This window comes from Xenopus tropicalis, chromosome 6, assembly GCF_000004195.4.
Source record: "Xenopus tropicalis strain Nigerian chromosome 6, UCB_Xtro_10.0, whole genome shotgun sequence".
In the NCBI taxonomy this organism is placed as follows: Eukaryota; Metazoa; Chordata; class Amphibia; order Anura; family Pipidae; genus Xenopus; species Xenopus tropicalis.
The window spans coordinates 51,505,941-51,529,451 of record NC_030682.2 but is presented as its reverse complement, the minus strand read 5'-3'; the positions used below and the strand labels follow the sequence as shown (position 1 = coordinate 51,529,451).

The following is a 23,511-nucleotide window of genomic DNA, read 5'->3' as shown; positions in this document are numbered from 1 at the left end:
AACTACAATGCCAAGCCTGACTGCTTTATGGGACTGGGAGTTGTAGTACAACAGCATCAGCCTAACAGTGGTTTGCCTATTCCTGTTTTAACACAGATATTGCTCCTTTTAAGAGATATATAAAGTTCTTAACATCCAGCATTTGTTCCCTTATTCCAGGAAAGCCAATACCCAGTCCTAACAAAGGCAAAAGCAAAGTGCTAAATGATGCTCTATGCCAGGTAGATCCAGCCTGCAGCCCTCCAGCTGTTGTTATACTATATTTCGTATCAGTCACCAGCTTTTGGTTGTTTGAGGATTCTCTTAAATATAGTTTAACAGCAGCTGGAGGGGGAATGCAAGTTGGACATATATAAATTCTGTCCTTAACGTATCCCTCAAACAAGGAGACATTGCTGCATGGAGGTCCAACCTGAGCTCATGTGAATGGGGATGCTGGGAACTGTAGTTCAAGAACTGAAGGGTTACCACTTGAACAGCACTGCTGCAGTACAAACATGACCACAAAGCCTTTTGGCACTGAGCTCTCAGAGTATTTTCCCTTACCATATGCTAAAACAGCCATTATCCAGTGCCAACAAAGAAAAGACATTGGCACATAGATAAGATGCATGTTATAATGCCAACATCTGCAGTGGCAGGACAGACCGAGCCAGACACACCTCCCACCCTGCCAGACTGGCCATAAGCATAACGTTGCTAGTCATGGCTATTAGCCAGCCAATAAGCCTCAGCACATTACCTGAATCCTGGGGTCCACTTCCTCCTCTTCCTCCTTCAGCTGACCATTCTCCTGCCCCATGTTCTTTATTAGCATTGTTTCCATTTTGCTTCATGTGAATGTGTATCTGCAGCGGCAGCAGCTGTGTGCCTGGGAACTGCCTGACCTACACTGGGCTGCTGGTCAGCGGGCCCCCCTGCATGGCGCTCCCTCAATAGCCTCCATAGCCGGCCCGCCGAACTACTCTCCCGCACTGCATAGGCTGTACGGAGCCAGACCCAAGGGCAGCGGACTGAAAGCTATTTCCCTAGTGCAAATGGGAAGCCGCGGGAGGGGGAGGGAGATAGCGAAATCCCGCCCACAAATGCTGTCACCGAAAGGAGGGAGAAGTCATCTTTAGCGATAGGGATGTGTGTGAGATTATCGTAATGAGAACGGGGCTGGATTAGTGTGAGAAAGGAGGCTGAAGCCGCCCAGCTGTTCTACTGCAATCCATTTTGATACACAGTACACGGAGGACGCTGGGATATGTAGTTGAACTATTAAAGAGACAGTAGGTTACGCAGAGTCTCTTCATAATAATACCTTTACCGTACCATAGAGAAAATAGAGGCATAGGTTTTCCCATTTTACAACCAAAACCGATGAGTAAGGTTCCCATGATCTGATCTTTATATGATCTGATATCCTACAGTTATATATCCTTAAATTTTCCTGGTTTTGTTTCAGTATATTATAGGAGACTTAACTACAATGCCAAGCCTGACTGCTTTATGGGACTGGGAGTTGTAGTACAACAGCATCAAAGAGTGGTTTGCCTATTTCTGCTTTAGCACAGCTATTGCTCCTTTTAAGAGATATATTAATTCTTAACATCCAGCATTTGTTTCCTTATTCCAGGAAAGCCAATAGCCAATCCTAACAAAGGCAAAATCAAAGTGCTAAATGATGCTCTATGCCAGGTAGATCCAACCTGCAGCCCTCCAACTGTTGTTATACTATATTTGGTATCAGTCACCAGCTTTTATTCCCATTTTACAACCAAAACCGATGAGTAAGGTTCCCATGATCTGATCTTTACAGAATAATGTTCAATAACCATCTATCAGTTGTATGTTATAAGGAAAGACATGTGGGGATTAGCAGACACACAACAAAATTACCTTTTAGCCTTTTTTCTTTTGAATTCTGGCTGGTAATCCAAAAGGGAGTGCAAACCTAAAAAGAATATGTGAAGAAGGAAGCAGAGGCATTGTAGGAAATGAATGGAGGAGAATTCACATCTAGTTATGGTGTGGGCAGTGTTCCATCTAAGCTGTTAATGCACATAATATGAGTCTAATGCACACAACAAGTTTTGTGTGAAAACACAATTTTTTACTTAATCTGAGCCACCCACAAATCTACCCAGTTTTTAAAAGTGCACATAAAAGATCATTTTTATGCACACAGCCAATATATTGAGGGAAAAGGGGGGGAGGGGTTTAAATTATCAGCAGTGTAGGTAATGCACCTGCAAATGGGCCAAGATGAGGAAGGGTATTATTGGTAGTTTCTTTATAGAAGCTTACCTGATGAAACAAATCCTGTTAGAATACCTATTTGTTATTATTTATTTTGAAACTTTTACACACCAATATGTAGGCTTTTTGGTTCTTTCTCAGGGTGAACAGAATTCCATGTTCCATTATCATGTGTTGTTTAGACCTGTGAATAATTTACATACACATTTTTAGAAATTTAAAGAACATCACTTTAATTCCCTCTATATTGTTTATCATATCTGTGCATCATCTTCTCTCCACAAGATGGCAGTGTTAATACCATTCCACTCAACAAAATCACCTTATGACAGCAGTTTTTAGAGATCTTGGCACAAGTAGTGGTCGATTAATTATTTTTGGCCCCTGCTGTACACCAGTATTGCTTCTGATCCATTCCCAGCAAATCCATTGATCTACCTGTATTTCCCTTATGTAAACTTGTAACTGTACCCCTGCCAGCTCTGAGCCAGCCTATCCAGTGCTGCTTCCCTCAAGAGGGGGCCACATTGCAATTTGGTACTAGAAATGGGTGTTTTGGCAACCAGGGTCAGACTGGGGGGTGCTGAACCCCCAAGGAGCCCCTGCCATGCCCCCTAACCCCCTGCAGGGGCCCCGCAACCCACCCAACGTCCTCCCCTGAGCATAAAACTTACTTTTAACCAGTCAGGGGAGGGACACCGCTGGCCGGGAAAGAGGCGACAGGGATTGGGTCTGGGACAATCCTGTTGGCAACCTGTGGGGTGCTGCCACGCGAGGCAAGATTTTCACCTCAGGAGACCACATTGCAACACTGTTTGTCTTTGGGTTGCATTAATTTGGAAAAGCTTTGTCAAAAAAGGGAACATTAGTGGACATTAATGGGCTTGTTTATCAAGTCAGTCTTTCTAAACTGAACTTTGAGTTTGAAAATATGGTTTAAATTTGCCTAGGACAACGCCCACTGACTTCTACAGAAACTCGCAAGCTTTTAGTGCACCCCATTCTATCGGCTTTAAACCATAACATTAATTAGTCTTTGGGTTTTCTGGTTATAAATCTGATTTCTATAAGAGATGCATTAATTTTATTTTAGTCAGTCTGTTAAACCACTGCGAATATCAGTAAATTGCTTAGAATTAAAATTACTTTAATTAGATGAAATTTTATTTTGGATAATATTCCCTTTATTATTAACTGAATGCTGAGTAGAGTCATTACAGTTAATCTGAAATGTACAGGGAGGCCAAATGTCTGTCCTGTCATCATATTTATACATGTCATCATATTTATGGAGTGATTTACAACAATCTCTGTAATGTTTAATTTATCAAAAATGTTCTCCACATTCAGCAAGTAGAGCAAAAATGTTCATAGGTAGAACATGCAGTGTGAATTAATATAACTCAGGTGTATGTTCCAGTCCATGAGCTGTCAGAAACATTACAAAAGGCACTATCCGACTATCTAATCCAACCTGAATTACAGCTGTGGGGACCAGAATTTGTAGGACCCTACAAAAGCTTGTGCTGTTGTGTGACATGATTTTGTGGCTCAAATAAAAAGTGACCACAAAATCTGATCAAAATCTCCCATGAAGTTTAGCACTTAGGTAAAGGTAGGTAGATAGGTAGAAAGTACAGGAAAACACTGCACCTTGCTCCCGTTGGCACATGCTAACTTGCTCATCTGACTAGCGCAAAGACTTATGCCTATGGGTGTTGCAAAGTGCAAAAGCCATGTCAGTTTTTTGCACTTTGCACCCTGCTCTATACTGGTATATGAAGATTAATCTTTGCTTCATGTTAAAGAAGAGCAATTTCATGTGGATGCCCCTAGTGATGATGGAATACTTTTCTAACTCGTAATCATTTATCTCATTATAATATCCAAGTTTAATTTCTTATTTATGCCTATTGTTTCCTATCACATGCTTCACAGATATGCTATCACATCACAGGTATAAAGTCTATTTTCCAGCAACCAGTTATTATTAAGAAAGCTCCAAAATATTTGAATAACGTTCTATTCTTTAAATGTCTCTTAGACGCATTAGAAAATAGTGCTATACATTATGGAAAGACTCCTTACACAGAAAACCCCAGGTCCTAAATATTCCAGATAACAGATCCCACACCTGTATGCCATTTCCCTCTTTTCTCATCAGTCAACATTCTGGTTTTTCTGTGGTTTTTCCTGTTCCTTAGATTTGGTCTATTTTCTACTTCTCATCATTTCCATACCCTCTAATTCCTTCACAAGTATATCTTTGTAACCATATTTATAGCTCTTTTCATTGTCCTTATAATGCTAATTGTATTATTCTCATATCGATACTTTGAAATTTAAAGTTTCATTCTGTCTTGATCTTTCTTAGTATCACTTTTTCTAATAATATCATACTATAATTGACCATACTTATTATTCTCACTCTGTCTTATTAAGTCCAAATATACTTAATGCATGGAGAAAGCAGAATATTACAGGCTCAATCTTTCCATAAAAAGTATGTTATATAAAATAAATACATTTTATTTGTAAAAAGTCATAATAAAAGCATTCTTGTATTCAGTTAACATTTTTTTTGAGGTTTACAAAATTTGCTCTGAATAAAAACCCGGGGAACACAGAGGCTTTCCTTTTTGTTCACAGTCTCCCGAAGTACATACTCATTTGACACTTCTTCAAAACCAGCTTTCTCGAAAAGGCACCGCAAGTAATCTGAAAGAATAAAAAGGTTGCACTTGAGATACACTTAAAATATACCTATCTTGCCCTTTCTGATATTGTCATTCATTCATTTGAAAGGAAATGTGTAATACCAAAAAAAAGGTATTATAATTTCCACCCTAAAAAAGTTTTTTGCATAATTAATAAAAAAAAATGCCATTCAGTTGATTACAAAGTTACTATATACACAGATCTTACAGAATGCATGTGTAAAAAAGGGCAACTCCTCCTACCTTTACACATTTCTACATACAGTATTTGCGTATTGCAGATGTGTCAGGCTCATTAAGCTTTACTATGTCACATTTTGATATGCCCCCACCACCAACCTGTATATTACTGCAGTAAAATGTTTGATCTTAAAGCAGCGTTAGAATTATTAAATGACTGACCTTTAGTAAAGAAGTAAGATCTTGTCCCATCTTGTCTGACATAGAAGTTTTCTCCCAATTTGCTTCCTGATTTAAAGCGTAACATTGCATGATCATACAGACCATAATCCCTAAATAAAACACATCCTCCTGGCTTTAGCACCTGCAAGGGAAACAATACATATGAACAAAACAGCATTTAAGATGGAATAATAATTTCCATTATAAATAATAGCTGACTTTCTGATTATCACAGACAGCTTTTGATGCTTGACAAAGCTAAGATTGGGCAGACAGGGGGAATGTGGTAGTGCAGCTTTGAAAGTTTATTCTCTCTCTCTTGTTTGGTTGATTCACACAGCTAAATACTTTTAATTGCAATTACAGTTACAAAGAACTTTAAAATCATAACATTTTTGTGATGAAATGAATTACATTATCTTTTTTTAATGCTAACTGTATTTCCTATCATTATTTTGGTGATATCTCTCTTTCTTACATACCTTACAAATGTTCTGTAGGACAAGATGCATTCTATCTGGATGGACTGCAGAAAGTACAAAGATTAAGGTAGAAACATCCACGCTATTTGCAGGGATATTGTCTGTCAGGTCATCTTTAGTCAGATCACACTGAAATGCTTTGCAAGTCTCAGCACAGTAAGATGGGTTTTTCTGTAGATTAAATTATATAACCACTCAATAAAAACTCGATTATGAGAGTCGCTACAACAGTTAAAACTAGACAGGGAAAGCATTTATTGTCAGCTTCTAGTAGGGGATCATATAAAGCAGCCACAGCTAAGCAAAGTTATAGAGTAGTGATCCCCAACCAGTGGCTTGCGAGCAACATGTTGCTTACCACCTCCTTGGATGTTGCTTGCAGTGAACTCAAAGCAGGTGCCCATTTTTGAATTTATGACTTGGAGGCATAAAGACCATGTGCACTGCAGTCAACCAGTCCACATTGAGCTACCAAATAACCAATCACAGCCCTTATTTGGCACCCCTGGCAAATGTTTTCATTCTTGCATTGCTTCTCAAATTTTTTTATTTTTAAATGTTGCTTACAGGTAAAAAAGATTGGGGACCCCTGTAACAGAGGCACAGAACCTTTATGACTGTGCTACTTTGTAAATTCTACCCAAACTGAGGAAACTGAAAAGAAGTGTATGAAACTTACCTTGACAAAGTCCACGGCACGAGGAGAGAAATCACAAGCATATACAAAAAGGCTGGGATCCTCTTCTAGAAGTGGAAATAAACAGTTTCCAACACCACATCCTGCTTCCAAGATGAATAATCTCTGCTGCTCAAACTCAGAAAAGGAAATACAGTAAATGTAGCTTTACATTGCCTTGTGACACAAAAACCAAATAAGAACAGAGTAACCCTTTTCTTATGGTTATACAGGTATGGGACCTAAAATCCAGAATGCTCGGGACCCGGGGTTTCCGAATAAGGGGTCTTTCCGTGATTCGGATCTACTACCTTAAGTCTACTAAAAAAATTATTTAAACAGTCATTAAACCCAATAGGATCGTTTTGGCTCCAATAAGGATTCATTATATCTTAGTTAGAGTCAAATACAACGTACGGTTTTATTATTACAGAGAAAAAGGTAACTATTTTAAAAAATGTGAATTATTTGACTACAATGAAGTCTATGGGAGATGGCCTTTCCGTAATTTACAACTTTCTGGATAATGGGTTTCCAGGTAAGGGGTCTGATACCTGTACTACCAAACTTACCACTTGTACCAAAAGGTAAAACTTTCATTAATTAAAGATCCCACACATGAAATAGATCTTACCGCATTAATTCCCACAAGCTCAAATGTTAATCCTGTTTCCCTCTGTAACACAATTACCCTCCCCTGATTGTGAGTATTCCCTTTACTAATAAAGTTTAGAAAAAGGGATTTATTCATTAAAAACTTTCAATTCCTATTACTAAAATCACAGGTAGGATTTTTTTCAAATCACCACGGCATAAGTTTAGTCCTCATATAAAAAATTTATTTCATGTATGGAATGAACTTTCAGCCTGAAACGTTACTGTGTTGCACTAAATAAACGTGCAGGTTTTACCTGCTTATAACTGCCTTGCTGTGCCAGTATCTATGCTGCTCAAGATTGGACTGGAGGGTGCGGTTCCCTCTTGATACTGGGCATCAGGCTAAAGTTTTTTGTTTTGGAGGAGCCAGGGTGTGCTGGCGAGTTTTTCATTATACACATCCTTGTAGATGCACAATGTCAATTTAATTGTGATGGGGATCCTAAAACCAGTATTTTCCTTACCTTAAGCCAAAAAGATTCGGCTTCTAAAGAATGGACACTAAAAAATTCAACTTCTCCTCCTCCTGCTCTGGGCTAAGGACGAATTATTATATAGTACATGAAGAAGGAGTACACCTTAGTGAAACAGAGCAATAGACCCTAACCAGAAAACCCCAAGGCTGGCCTGGCTAAACTGACAACATAACACTAAAAGAAGATCCCCTAACAAGTGTAAAGGATATAAATAAAACCAGAAGAAAGGTCAAGACACCCATCACTACAAAATCATAGAAAGAAATGGTTGGAAGGTTTGTGCCTCAATTGCAAAACAAGATACTTTAAATAGTAAAATATATTATATATTATAGGTATTGGATTTCCGTGTTGTGGAATCTTTAGATTTACACAATTAAAAAACAATTGCCCTAACGAGGTCACAGTAGAATCAGAATGGCCTCCACTGGTAAATCATTTAAATGTAGTCACACAAACCAACAAATAAGGGATCATTATATGGTTATGACCCTAGATAAAATCTGTGTAAGGTCAAGGAGGACACTTGCTTGCTCTTAAGGGCTCTGGCACACGGGGAGATTAGTTGCCCGCGACAAATCTCCCTTTTCGTGGGAATTGCCATCCCACCAGCAAAAATGTAAATCGCCGGTGGGATGGCATACGTGGAGCCGCAATTTCAACAAAGGCAATCTTCCCGTGTGCCAGAGCCCTAAAACTGCCTTTTCTTTAAAGGGGAAATTGGCATCTCCAGAATCTTAAAATACAAAAAAAGTTTCTTCAGTGAAGCAGTCTCTGCACTGGTAATGTAGTGGATTTGTCTAGCAGGATTGACCACTGGACATTTTGACCAAGGGAAAATACAGTCCTTGGAGAAAAGAAAAGTTGAATTCCTGAATTACTTTTTTGATTGATATAATAATAGAGGACAGTAAAGTGAAACTGATGTTTCTACATTTTTCTTTGAATGTTAAAGAAGATGAGACTCAGGGAAATGCAGAAAGGTTAGGACTCTCAGATTCAAAACATGAATAAGGTATGTCTAGCCTAAACTCCCTCTGCTGCCCTAAAACCATCTAATCCTGAACAAATGGGATTCCCCTACAGCACATACAAATCTAAAGTCAATATAAAGTCAATATTGTAAAATATATTGTTTCATAATTTGGCTTCTCATTCTCTGTATTTGTCTATATATTCTCAACATACTGATACAGGTTATTCTGCACAGAGAGCCATATCTTTCTGCATTTTTCTGTTTTGCTGATGAGGTAACTATTATATCTAATCAACTAATCAGTGCCCTCCAGTGGCCAAATTATTGTGGAACTCATGCAATACTTGCTATACTTGGGATTATCACTATTTTAATCAGTGACAAAGCCATATCAATCATTTATTGGTTAGAATAAAAAAAAAATAATAGAATTCTTACCTCCCTGCAGGCTTTAAGTTCTTCAAATTCCCTTGTTGTCCAGTGCCGGTCCTTGAAGAAATTAGTACTGTTCCTCTTGTAAAACAGGTCCCAGTTTTTCTGTGCCTCTCTTTCAAGTTTCAGTTGTTTGAACTCTGAAACAAAATCTGTATCATTTTGGAGTTTTTCAGCCTCTTCAGAGGTGAGAATTCTCAATTCATGTTCCTTCCTCTGAAATAAGGGTTCAGAGCACAATTCAGAGGATTCATTTTCATTCCTTACAAGCTTGTTTTCTTCTGTTTCAGAGGCCATATTAATAATTCTGCAATACAGAAACAAACTGTTATGTGTGATTCACTCCATCTATACATTTGTCATGGGAAAACATGTTTTTTTTTCAAAATGCATCAGTTAATAGAGCTTTTCTATCCATTTAAAATCCATTTTTCAAAAAGGCAAACAGATTTTTTGTATTTAATTTTGAAATTTACCATGGGGCTAACCATATTCTTCATTTCTCAGGGTGCTACAGCCATGTAACCTGTGCCCTGATAAACTTCAGTCACACTGTACTGCAAGTTGGAGTGATATCGCCCCCCCTTCCAGCAGCCAATCAACAGAACAATGAGAAGGTAGCAAGATAGCAGCTCCCAGTAGATATCAGAATAGCACTCAATAGTAGGAAATGCAAGTCTGGCTTGGGACTCCTCCAGTTATGTGGAAGTAGGGGAAACAATAGGTTATCTGAAAGCAGTTCTATTGTGTAGCACTGGCTCCTTCTGAAGGTTCAGACTCGGGCACAATGCACTGAGATGGTTGCCTACACATCAATATTACAACTAAAAAAATACATTTGTTGGTTCAAAAATACAATTTTAAAAGGTAGAATGAATTATTTGCTATGTAAACTGTGTAATTTAGAAATAAAAAGTACACCATAAAAATCATGACAGAATCCCTTTAATGAATATAAGAAATGTACAATATTTAAACTACTTGTTTAGATGTTTAGGGGATCCCTACAGGGCACCCCTTGCTAAATGTGTTAATTCTGTAAGTAAAAAGTTGTAAAAAAAACTATTGCAGTAATACTAGCCTAACATAGGCCTCTATCGCACTGTGACATCTCATGCATTGAGGCCAGTTGCTGTAATATATAGTCAGTATCAGAATGTTTTTTCTGCCACCAATTTTGTTGGTAAGCAACTTCTTACAACATTAAATTGATGCCAAGTTGAATCAGTTGCTCCATTATAATTAACTAAGTTTGTTTTTCACCATTTGGTATATTTTTTTTGGAGTTGTTAGTAATACGCCACTTAAATCTACAAGTGTTCCCTATTTTACACCTGCCTTGAGCAGAGCTCCCTTTTAACCCTTACACAAGTATGGGACCTGTGATCCAGAATGCTCAGGACCTGGGGTTTTCCGGATAAGGGGTCTTTCCATAATATGGAACTCCATACCTAAGTTCTACTAAAAACATTTAAACATTATTTATACACAATAGGATTGTTTTGCCTCCACTACGGATTAATTATATCTTAGTTGGAATCAAGTACAAGCTAATATTTTAATATTACAGAGAAAAAGGAAATTCATTTAAAAAAATTAATTATTTGATTAAAATGGAATTTTATTGATTCAATTGATAACAGATCCCATACCTGTATAGTAACATGGATTACTCACAAATGGCGTTATTGACAGCATACGCTGTGGAATATCCCACAGATGCAAAAGAACTTGTAGTCTACTGTTCAAAACTAATTGCTATTGGTAACTGCACTCTAGCACCTATCTTAGTAAATGGGCCCCAGGGAGCTAACCAATAAATGATCGATATGGCTTTGTCACTGATTAAAATAGTGATAATCCCAAGTATAGCAAGTATTGCATGAGTTCCACAATAATTTGGCCACTGGAGGGCACTGATATCAGTCCACCATTTGCTCAATCTTTGTGCCCCATCCCAACAGAGTCCAAAAATTAGGAGCAAAATAGTTTGTAGATACAAACATTTCACTTGCCTTTTCAGTAAACTAAAGTTTCAGCAACAGAAATCTACATGAACTATTTGTATTTTGTGTTCTCTACATTTCCACACCTTGTGTCTCAACCCTTTCTCCTTGTAGATTGTAAGCTCTTTTGGGCAGGGCTCTCTTCACCTCTTGTATCGGTTATTGTATCGGTTATTGATTGCTTTATATGTTACTCTGTATGTCCAATGTATGTAACCCACTTATTGTACAGCGCTGCGGAATATATTGGTGCTTTACAAATAAATGTTAATAATAATAATAATGTCACAGAGTTTGAGTAATGAGTATATTAGAAGTTTCTTATGAATGTATTTTCTTTCATTATGCAAAAAAAATTCGCTGTGCCAATTTTTTTTTTTCCGTTTAAAGTGGTACAAATGTGTACTTAAAGTCATATGAACTTTAACTATAACTAGTCATGCAGTACACCACGATTACTATTTTTTTTAATTTGAAAGCAAAAGTAATTTATTATATATATATATATATATATATATATATAGAAACGAGTTGCTGGAAAGCTGCACACCATAAGAACAAGATAATACCTGGGTGCTCGTGCAGGAGGTATAGATACTCAGGGTGGGATTGACAGCACACGCAGGGTTTTCATATGAAAAATCACAAAGGTGTAGATGAATAAATGTGAGGCTTTATTCAGTCCGACGTTTCAGTTCCTATCTGGAACTTTCATCAGGGACAGCTGTCCCTGATGAAAGTTCCAGATAGGAACTGAAACGTCGGACTGAATAAAGCCTCACATTTATTCATCTACACCTTTGTGATTTTTCATATGAAAACCCTGCGTGTGCTGTCAATCCCACCCTGAGTATATATATATATATATATATATATATATATATATATATATATATATATATATATATATATATATATATATATATATATACAGATTAATATAATACTGCACTATAATAATAATAATGAAATAGTCCAGCAACACCAGCAAAACGTGGATCCACTACTCCACTTAAACTCAGTACAAATCCTTCAAAGGTGCGCTAATAGAAAAAATAAATCCTCGTTCCAGGGCACTCTGTAAGTAAAATATAGAGACCACAATGGTGCATTACTAATAATAAATGGCCACACACACTCAGATCCTACTTAGTGTCTTCTACATGTGCATGTCACAGTTAGTTTGCAGCAGCGTGCCTTCCCTCTCCACACACCGACAGGAGAGCATAATAACCCTTCAATTCTACTCACAGTATGTCCAAACTTGCATGAATATCATCCCTTCTCCACTATTCAGTTCTGACTGCAGTAACTTTCACCTCTGTGCAGCAGTTCAGTTCTTTTTCCTGTCCTGGGGATTCCTGGTACCATGTGATCACCTACAGCCAATCACACTGCTCCTTCTCCTACAAGGATCGTCAAAAGAGAGCAGAGTGGTGGGAGGGGGAGCTAGATCAAGTATTTAGCAAGCAAAGCAGGACTGATTCAATCTATCTAAAACCAAATGTTTATTCAACTACATAAAATGTCCTAACGCGTTTCGTATCAACATACTTCATCAGAGGCGTTACCAGACGGCACTTCCGTCACCCTTTTACATTGTCGTCAATTAATTATGTCAATTCATTGTACACCTCAATTTTAAAAAAAAATACATATACTTCATATTAAATACATACATAGTTTAAACTATATGACATCCGTACTCTAAAATATGATTTCATGAGTTGCATAATACATAGGAAGCATTGTAAATCTATATGTTTAACCCCTTAGGTGTCAGTGTGTGTAATTTATGTATCCAGAAAGTCTCCATCCCTGGATATTATTTGAATCTTATTTCCTCCTCTCCACTGGGGTTTCTTTTGACAGATCCCTACAAATGAGAAGTGAAGGATCACAACTGTGTATCTTTTTAAAGTGTGCAGAAACATTATGAGTTACTAAACATGCTTATATTCCTAATATGCTCCCCTATTCTTTTTTTTAAACACCTACTGGTTCTTCCAACATATTGTAATTTACAGGGGTATTCTAGTAAATAAATCACGTTTTTACTATTACACATTATCGTTTCCCTGATTTTAAATTCCTCATTGGTTATATTAGACTTATACCTTAATACCCCCTTTTTCTGTCTTTTACAGATCTTACAGGCTTTAGAGTTTGAACACCTATAAAAGCCTTTCAAATTGTCACCCTGGGAAAATGTCAGGTTTGTTGCCCCCGACTCTCTCCTGGGTGACAGCTGGGTACCAGCATTTGCTTCAGGGTTGGCAGTTTTCTGTATATCACCTGTGGGTACTTTCCTATACATTCCCTCAAATCCCTACCTTCAATGATAAAGGGCGAAAGGAAAAAATCATGAAAAACCATTGGAGTATTATAAAAGAGAATAGGGATTTGAGGGAATGTATAGGAGAATACCCACAGGTGATGTACAGAAAACCGCCAACCCTGAAGCAAATGCTGGTACCCATGCAGGTATTTTACTTGCAGAGTGCCCTGGAACGAGAATTGATTTTTTCTAGAAGCGCACCTTTGAAGGATATATATATGTCTCTAGCCAGAAAGTGACAGTCCATCTATAACCGCTTTAATTTGACTGAAAAGTATAAAAATAAAAGCATAAATACACCTGCACACAAATTACAGTAAAGTGTTTCTATTCCCAATGCTTATAAAACAGCCACCATGATAAAAAGCCCCCAAATATACCATATACAACAGTTCAATGTAGAGATCCGTAGGATCACAGTCAGTGATAGTGGAGATCCACCTCTCTACGCCTTCTTCATCTTAAGTAACAATGTTATGTCTGCAAGTCTAAAAAGAGATACCAATGGTGTAGCACTGATGATAATGTATCCTGTGCCCACTGCTATTATCCTCACAGGAAAAATCATTCAAACAGCCTCTCTAAATATCTCTCTCCAAGATTAAAGCTCCGTCACTTGCTCCGCCCCTCTGCTGATATAATGCCGGCACACGTCTCTCCAGTTACTTCCTCTCTACGGGTCGTCAAAAAGGTCAATCTTCTGATCTTGCTTACCTACACAGAACCGCTTTATCCAGGGAGTGGAGAACAACTGGACAGCTTACAGGGTTAGACGTTGATCTTTTATTACTGTGTCCACATTGCCTCCTTCATTTCCAGTCTTCCGTAAAAAAAATATTTTTTAACACTCAATTTACGAATAAATTCATGGACATCTATAAAAGTTTAAATCCTATCCAGCCTATCCATAGGAGCAAAACTTAAACCCTTTTGGGAGTATCTTTTTTGACTGTCAGTCCGTACCACTGAAGTGATGTTAAATATAGGGTGCCCTTCTAATTATCCATGTATTTTAGCTTCTTATTCTTCCTCCCTCCTCTCTTTCATCTACACCAGGGGTCTGGAACCTTTTTGAGAGAGCCATAAACACCTCATATTTTAAAATGTAATTCCGTGAGAGCCATAAATATGTTTGGCCGCGGATGCTGCGGAGCAAGGTAGGGTGGGTCCCAAGGATGCCGGATGCGGATATGATGCAGAGCAGGGCGTGGCCTGCACTCGGTGGATAGAAGACATGGTCTAAGGCTTAAGGCTGATGCCACACCAGGCGTAGGGCTGATTTTTTCGGCAAGCGGAAAAACGCTTGCCGAAAAATCAGCCCTACGCCTGCTACTTGTGCCTGCACCCGAATGAATGGAATACGCTCGGGTGCAGGCACATGTAGCCGATATACGCACGAAAACGCGTGAGAATGCAAAGTCTCGCGTTTTCATGCGTATATCGGCTACATGTGCCTGCACCCGAGCGTATTCCATTCATTCGGGTGCAGGCACAAGTAGCAGGCGTAGGGCTGATTTTTCGGCAAGCGTTTTTCCGCTTGCCGAAAAAATCAGCCCTACGCCTGGTGTGGCATCAGCCTAAAACACGTCTTCAATCTGCCGAACGCAGGGGCAAGGTAGGGTGGGTCCCAAGGATGCCGGATGCGATGCGGAGGAGGGCGTGGCCTGTTCTCGGCAGATAGAAGACGTGTTCTAAGGCTTAGAACACGTCTTCTATCCACCGAGCGCAGGGGCAAGGTAGGGTGGGTCCCAAGGCTGCTGGATGCGATGCGGAGGAGGGCGTGGTCTGTGATCGGCGGATAGAAGAGGTGTTCTAAGGCTTAGAACACCTCTTCTATCCGCCGAGCGCAGGCCACGCCCCCCCCGTTTTTTTTTTATTAAAGATTTGGCAGCAAGCCAGATGCAGCCATCAAAAGAGCCACATCTGGGTCGCGAGCCATAGGTTCCCTACCCCTGATCTACACGTTTCCTTTTAAATTGTGGCATTACCAACAATCTTCCTACCCCTATATTTGGGCTTTTGTGCTTTACCCTGTGAAAATGGGGAACTGCTATGGCCAGGATGTCTCAAAGATTCACTTGTATAAATATTTCTTACATGGGGACTTGCTTCAATATATCATCTTTACATCTAAATGTAAAGGATTGAAAGGAAACCAGTACAGGAGTAATTTTTTATTTAAAACACACAGCATCCCTGCTGCCTCCTCTCCTACTCCACATTTAAAACTTTAGAGTCAGAGGGGGGGCCGCATCGCTAGTGCAGACAGTACTAATGCGCTCTCTACACTAGCAGAGACTAATTTTAGTTTTAAAAATAAAAAATTGTCTCTTAAAGTTAACAGAGGCAGCTTTTTGCTGCCCCTGGGAACTGGCCGCTCACTGCCACTTGAGGCAATGTTCTCACCTTGCCTCATGGCAGGAGCGGCCCTGGTATTATTCCCCCTTTTTCTCCAGCACAGTTCAATACTTCCAACTACTTCTCAATCTTGTATCCTTCCCCACTCTTTCCACAGCAGAGCCTGCAACTTCTAACTGCACAGTCTCCTTTGTAGCCCCTCCTTCTCTAGCATGGCTCAGGGTCCTTCCACAACCCAGCTGACCACTTCTGACTGCACAGTCACCTTCCCTGTCCCTCTTCCTTCTCCAGCACAGCAACCAGCCAGCTTGCTTCCCCCTTTGACTGCTTTCGATCACAGATATGCACGCGCAGAGGGGATACTGATTATGCGGCTGAGTTATTATTATTAACATTTATTTATAAAGCGCCAACATATTCCGCAGCGCTGTACAATAAGTGGGTTTCATACATTGGACATACAGAGTAACATATAAAGCAATCAATAACCGATACAAGAGGTGTAGAGGGCCCTGCCCAAAAGAGCTTACAATCTACAAGAAAAGAGCTTACAATCTACAAGATTCAAACAAGTTTCAGGAGCCTTAAAGCTAAAAGTAAGGGGTTTTTTTTATGTAAAAATCCAGTGATTGGTAATGAGCAAGCCTAAAAAAAGTAAAATCCAGGAAAGCAAAACATTAATAACAAGAATAGCACCCATAGGAATGCATTGAGGCTGGCAGGACTGCAAAAAAAAACCATGTGAAATGTGGAAACATGTTTAATCTGTGGATGTAAATTTAGGGTTCTACTGTATTACAAAATTTCTATGTTTCCTTATAGGGTTTTAAATCCTTCTGCTTCTTTTCAATATCTTTTTCCAAAAATTCCATAATGAGACTCCTCAATTCAAAAAATGCACATTTTAGAATAGAATTCCATTTATCCAAAAAAGTATCATTTTTACTACTAAAATTTGCCAATACTGTGCCCTTGCAGTACTAAATCCAGCTCTAAATAAATTACATCCCACCATAATCTTACATATGCATTATTCCCTTGTACTATAGTATCTTCATTTAAAAAAAAAACTATCCACGTCAATTACTTTTTCTCCAGTTCACAAAGTTTTTCATGCTAGCAGCTATATTAATCAGATAAACCTGTCACAAATTCCACTCTCTGTCTTCAAATACTACTACTAATAATAACCCATCACAAGTTATAAAAGCTCAAGCTTAAAAGAACAATCACTGTTCTAAAAAGCTTCAAATATACTATATACCACAGTTCAAAGTGGGGATCCGTAGCAGCACAGTCAGTGTTAAAGATAGAACTCTGTCACTTGCTCTGCTCCTCTGTTGATTTACTTGGACCTGTTCTCCTGGAGACATTATATTGTGACTGCCTGGTGATCTGTAGGGGCACACACAAGGATTTAGAGATAATTATAAGGAACTTAAATATTAGGTTCACATATGAATTTAGTAAGTCAAATGTGAATTTTTGGGATCTAAATAAATATGTGGAAGGCGGTAGGTTATTGACACGATTGTTTAGAAGAACGACAGACTGTGATGGTTTTATCCCTTATAGTAGTGGAAATGTATGTATGTATGTATAACTTTATTTATAAAGTGCCACAAGGGTACGCAGCTCTGTACAATCTTACAATATACAAAATTACACACAGCGAGAACAAGTGTTATAATAAATACAATAAATAAGTATAAATACACAGGGAATAAGTGCCATGTGGTATGAGACACAGTAGGAAGGAGGTCCCTGTTCCGTAGAGCTTACAGTCTAAGTGGTTGGGTAATATACAGGCACAAATTGGAAGGTAAGAGTGCACTAGGTATGGGCATTTGCCCTTAAGCGCAGGACTGGGCAAAATAATGTTTTAGTGCTCCAAAAGGTAGCAGCTGAGCTTTTTCTTAAAGAGAGTGGGTGAGTGTTCCCTACGGAGGGATTCAGGGATAGAGTTCCAGAGGTAGGGAGCAGTGAGATAGAAAGGTTTAAGACGAAAGAGCGCAGTGGGTATGGATGGTGTAAAAAGACTGAGGCTCTGAGAGGGGCAGAGGACACGACCAGGAATGTGCAGAGAGACCAGTGAAGAAATGTAGTGAGGAGCAGAGGAGTAAAGGGCTTTGAATGCAGGGCTGTGGAGTCGGAGTTGAGGAGTCGGAGGCAATTTTGGGTACCTGGAGTCGGAGTCGGCAAAAAATGAACCGACTCCGACTCCTACTAAATTTAAATGGGAAAAAAAAATAAAGCAAGTTTAAATGTCCCAATTCACAAACAGTCATAATTAATTACTTCTCTGCTATAAAAATAAAGCCCAATGCACGCAGTGCATAAATGAACACGTTGAGTGACCATAAAGCATGCTTTTCATTGACTGTATAAATGTATAAAATACATTAGCATATTAAAAACAGAGGAGTCGGAGTTGTGGAGTCGGAAGTATCAGAAACTGAGGAGTCAGAGAATTTATCTACCGACTCCACAGCCCTGTTTGAATGTTAGCAGAAGGATTTTGTAAGCTATCCTTTGCTTAGCAGGCAGCCATGCTAGACAGCTTAAGCGAGGCTGAGCAGGTTCCTTCTTAGGAGAGAGCAGGAGGATCCTGGCAGCAGAGTTTAAGATTGATTGCAGGGGAGAGAGGTGGGAGTCTGGGAGGCCGGTTAGTAGGAGATTGCAGTAATCTAAGCGGGAAAGGATAAGGGCATGGATTAGTGTTTTAGCTGTTACTTGTGAAAGAAAGGGGCTTATCTTGGCTATATTGCGAAGGAAAATGCGGCAGGTTTTGGTTGTTATTAATATGGTTAGAGAAGGAGAGGGACTGGTCAAAGACGACCCCAAGGCTGGTTAAATAAGACTGCACTGTGACTGTGCCTGACCGTACAGCATTTTAATGAAAAAATTTGGCCGGCGACTTAAGGTCCCCATACACGGGCCGATTCTAGCTGCCGATATCGGTCCCTTAGACCGATTTGGCATATAATCGCCCCGTGTATGGGCACTACTGACGGGACTGCCTGACCGATATCGGGCCTCAAATCGGCCAGATCTCGATTGGGCAGGTTTAAAAATCTAGTCGGATCAGGGACCGCATCGGCTCGTTGATGCGTCCCCCGAACTGACTTTGCCTATACCCGTCGTTATAATTCGATCGTTTGGGCCACGAATTAGCCTGGATTCTCCCGATATCGCCCACCTGTAGGTGGGGATATCGGGAGAAGATTCGCTTGTTTGGCGACATCGCCAAGCAAGCGGATCTTAAAGTGTATGGGGACCTTTAGCCTGTGTTTTAGATTTCGGCCCCCTTATGTTATTGAGTTTGACACCCCTGGTTTAGGGAGAAAGGATATGATGATAAAAAATAATTTAGTAGCAAAGAATGTGGTAGATGGACAGGATAAAGGGGAAATGTTAAAAAGATGCAGAAGTAATAACATAGGGCAGACTGTACCATATGAGATAAAGAACAAATAGGGCCAGATTCATTAAAGTCAGAATTTCGGATCATTAAAAGTACAAGTGCAAAAAATTCGGATTAAATACAAAAATTTCTGACGTGCGTTAATTGCAAGTCGTACGATCCAAAAGTTCCGAAATGTTTGTATCAGAACAAAATAAACGCTGCATGATTTTGGAAGCCTACCATAAGACTGGATTGCGCTCTGCAGCTCCAACCTGGCCAAAGGAAAGTCACGATACCGAAGGTTGAATCAGTAACGAAACTTTCGTACTTGTTGCGACAAATACGATTTTGTCACACAAATTGGCGCAAGGCACGAAAAAGTTGCGGAAATTAACGAAAAATTGGTAGCACATATGCACAGTTCTATAAATTAGAAAAAATAATTTTTTGTAATCATACTAATTTGTACATTGATAAATGTGCCCCATAGTCACAAAATATCATGATAGTCAAGGTTTAGAGTTTTTTGGCATATCCCACAAAATAAAACATTGGTGTGGAGGGAGTCATGTTAAAGGAGAAGGAAAGGCTACATCACTGGGGTGCCAAAATGTTAGGTACCCCTCAATGACTTTAATCACTTACCTTTTATCCCAGACTGGTGCTCCTGTTAGAATAAAACCGCACTTCTGTCTTCTCGCCCCTTGCACATGCGCAGTAGAGTAAAAAACAGAACTTAAACAAAAAAGACGTCTTGTACACTCTACTGCACATGCGCCGGCCCCGGGATTCAGAAGATAGAAGAAAGAGCTTGCATGTACCCCTGGCTGCACCAGCCTGGGGTAAAAGGTAAGCGATTAAAGTCACTGGGGGTGCTTAATATTTGGCACCCCCAGTGATTTTTACCCGCTCACCCGCACCAGCCGCAACCTGCTTTTAATGTTGCCTTGCCAGTGTGTGTGAGGTTTTCAACAGCTGCAGAACTAAAGATCTTAAAAATATTGATACCATTGCATAACATACATGATGCTTTCATACCCCCCAACTGTCCCGCTTTTCGCGGGACAGTCCCGCTTTTTATGGTGCATCCCGCTGTCCCGGATAGTTCCATGAATGTCCCGTATTGCGAGACATTCATGGAACTAGCCAGCACAGCAGGATGCGCTGGCTGGAGCCGGACGTTCTGGCTTCTACTGCGGCGTTGCTCGTTATGCGGCTCCTTGTACAGCGTGCAGGCCCTTTTATAAGGTTGCGCACCGTGCGTACGCGTGACGTCATTACGCACGGGGCGCAACCTTATAAAAGGGCCTGGCACCGCCGCATAAGGAGAGAAGTCGTAGAAGAAGGCAGAGCGCCTGTGGGGTACTGTGTATGGGGGGGCTACTATGTATAGGGGGCACTGTTTATGGTTGGGCTACTGTGTATGGGGGACACTGTTTATGGGGGGGTACTGTGTATGGGGGGGTACTGTGTATAGGGGGTACTGTGTATGGGGGGCTACTGTATATGGGGGGTATTGTGTATGGGGGGGCTACTGTGTATAGGGGGCACTGTTTATGGGGGACTACTGTGTATGGGGGTACTGTGTATGAGGGGGCTACTGTGTATAGGGGGCACTGTTTATGGGGGGCTACTGTATATGGGGGTACTGTGTATGGGGGGGCTACTGTGTATGGGGGGCTACTGTGTATGGGGGGTACTGTGTATGAGGGGCTACTGTGTATGGGGGGGGCAAAACTGGTACATAGTTAGAACTCACTTATAACTGACTGCCTTCTCTCTATATTTGTATTTTAATGTAGGAGTTGCTATATTGTTTTCCTTAGGTAGTACAGTATGAGGGAATAGCACATTTGCGTCTGATCCCGCCATTTCATCTATATAAAAGGAATATTTTTTTTAAATGGGGTGTGGTAATTGGGGCGTGGCCACAAAAGTGGGTGTGGTCAAAAAAATTGCCGCACTGCACGCGCCAATCTTTTTGTCCCTCTTTTCATTTTTCAAATGTTGGGAGGTATGTGCTTTCAGCATCATTCATTTTTTCAAGGGACCCTGTGGGATTTTGGGACCCCAAAGACAAAAACCCACTCCAAACCGGCAACGTCTCTACTGCTGGATCCAGGTGCTGGACAGCAACATAGGCAGAACCTACTTGAAGCCCTGCAACTGCAGCTTGGCGACTCTCCACTCAACCAAGCTACAGATTCCATTCTAGACTTCAGCTTTGGTTACCTGCACCATCTGGTTCCCCTGCATGCTGGGAATTGTAGTTTTATTTAACGAATAAAACTGGGAGAATGTAACTGGGAGAATGAGTGGCAGCAACATTGAAGGTATGACACAGTGCACAGCCTGCCGCATGTATGCAGTTGTGGAACAACAGTTCCAAAGTGCATACCTCTGTTGTGGATGTGAGCGAGTTGCCACTTTAGAGGCTCGCGTTAGAGCACTAGAGGAACAAGTTGCAACACTGCGTTCTATTGACAATCTTGAAAGAAGTCTCTTGCTAACTGAACAAGAACTAGCGGGGTCAGATAGTATGGGGGGAGGGGAGCAAGGAAAGGATGATAGGGCAGTAAGCTGGGTGACAGTTAGAAAATCGAGTGTGGGGAAAAGAAAAAGGGAGGCTGCTCCAGGGTTTGCGCATCCCAACAGATTTGCCAGATTGTGTGAAGAAGATGGGAGTGTGAACTCTGGACTGGCGGTTCTAGATGAGGCTGATCTCTCTAACAGCCGGGAGACCAGTTTCTCTAGTAGTGGTGGGGAGGAGAGCAGAGCTAGGCCTAAACAGATGGTGGTTATAGGGGATTCAATCATTAGGAAAGTGGACAGGGTAATCTGTCGAGCGGATCGCTTCAACCGGACAGTTTGCTGTCTTCCTGGTGCCAGGGTTCGGCATGTGGTTGATCGGGTCGACACATTATTGGGAGGGGCTGGGCATGACCCGGCTGTCTTGGTACATATCGGTACTAACGACAAAATGAACGGTAGGTAGGGGACCTTAAAGAGTGAGTTCAGGGATCTAGGCTCTAAAATTAAGCAAAGGTCCTCCAATGTAATTTTTTCGGAAATTTTGCCGGTGCCGCGTGCTAGTTTAGGGAGACAGCGGGAGCTTAGGGAGCTAAATGCGTGGCTAAAGTCTTGGTGTAGGAAGGAAGGGTTTGGGTTCCTAGAGCACTGGGCTGACTTTTCTTTGGGGTACAATCTATACAGCCCTGACGGATTGCACCTCAATGGAAGGGGGTCTACTGTGCTAGGGGAGAGAATGGTTAAGAGGCTGGAGGAGTGTTTAAACTAGACAAGGGGGGGGTTGGTAAGCTAGATTCTTATGGGAGAGCTAGTGTAGATGGGGCAGTGGGACCAGTAAAGGGTTGTGGGGGAGGAGTGAGGGGGGCATATAGTTTATCAGATAAGGAGCTTCCATTGTTACAAGGGAAACAGACTAATTTTCACCTTAGCTCTAACTGTCCTTTAGCTAATGTAAGCTGTAGAGGAAGAAGTAGTAATCTCCGCTGCATGCTGGCTAATGCGCGTAGCTTGTCGGGAAAAATAGGGGAGCTGCAGGCTATTGCATGTATTGAAAATTATGACTTAATTGGTATCACTGAGACCTGGTGGGATGAAAAATGCGACTGGGCAGTGAATTTAAATGGGTATACGCTTTTTAGGAGGGACAGAGGGATTAAAAAGGGTGGAGGGGTTTGTCTTTATGTAAAGTCAGATTTAAAGCCATGTAATAAAGACATTACCAATGAAAACGTTGAATCTCTTTGGGTAGAAATTTCAGTAGGGCTGAAGGTCACAAAGAAAATGATCATTGGTGTATGCTATAAACCACCCCGTATAGATGAGGGGGATGAGGCCCAGCTACTTTTGCAAATGGAGGAGGCTTCAAAATTGGGTCAAGTTGTTATTATGGGGGACTTTAATTATCCGGACATTGACTGGAGTAATGGGGTGGCTAAGTCAGAAAAAGCTAGTAGGTTTGTAAATATGCTAAATGACAACTTTTTATTTCAGGTGGTTCAAGAACCTACTCGGAATGAGTCTATTTTGGACCTGGTAATATCTAATAATACTGAACTTATCTCTAACATTTGTGTGGGTGAGCATTTGGGGAACAGTGATCACAACATGGTCTCCTTTGAGATAATGCTACAGAGACAGCTCTATAAGGGAGTAACTAAAACCCTCAATTTTAGACGTGCAGACTTTGCCAGTTTAAGGGCATCTCTGCAATGTGTCAACTGGGAAAGGCTTTTCATGGGGTTAGACACAGAAGGAAAATGGAACATCTGTAAAACATTGCTTTGCAGGTATACACAACAGTATATTCCCCTT

At 40.5% G+C, this 23,511-nt stretch overlaps 2 protein-coding genes across 6 annotated transcripts in view; both read right to left on the bottom strand.

The window, feature by feature from the left end:
• Positions 1 to 1,004, bottom strand: part of sh3bp5 (SH3-domain binding protein 5) — a 40,378-nt gene extending 39,374 nt beyond the window's left edge. Inside the window, 1 exon segment of the mRNA NM_203882.2 lies at positions 743 to 1,004. Coding sequence (NP_989213.2) covers positions 743 to 826 — 84 coding nt within the window. The 5' untranslated portion in view covers positions 827 to 1,004.
• Positions 1,005 to 4,748: 3,744 nt separating this feature from the next.
• Positions 4,749 to 14,143, bottom strand: mettl6 (methyltransferase like 6). Of its 5 annotated transcripts, none has more exons than XM_012964209.3 (7): positions 13,787 to 14,076; positions 12,320 to 12,474; positions 9,069 to 9,369; positions 6,525 to 6,659; positions 5,846 to 6,016; positions 5,364 to 5,505; positions 4,749 to 4,962 (listed from the first exon to the last, which is right to left on the bottom strand). In XM_012964209.3, the coding sequence occupies exons 3-7, from the start codon at positions 9,357 to 9,359 to the stop codon at positions 4,814 to 4,816; spliced, it is 888 nt and encodes a 295-aa protein (XP_012819663.1). In that variant the 5' UTR covers positions 9,360 to 9,369; positions 12,320 to 12,474; positions 13,787 to 14,076; the 3' UTR covers positions 4,749 to 4,813. The 5 variants fall into 5 exon arrangements, with proteins under 5 accessions (XP_012819663.1, XP_017950005.1, XP_012819664.1 ...); NM_001103013.1 differs by having other exon boundaries at positions 4,753 to 4,962; positions 13,909 to 13,993; XM_018094516.2 differs by lacking the exons at positions 12,320 to 12,474; positions 13,787 to 14,076 and adding an exon at positions 14,121 to 14,143.
• Between the last annotated feature and the right edge of the window lie 9,368 nt (positions 14,144 to 23,511).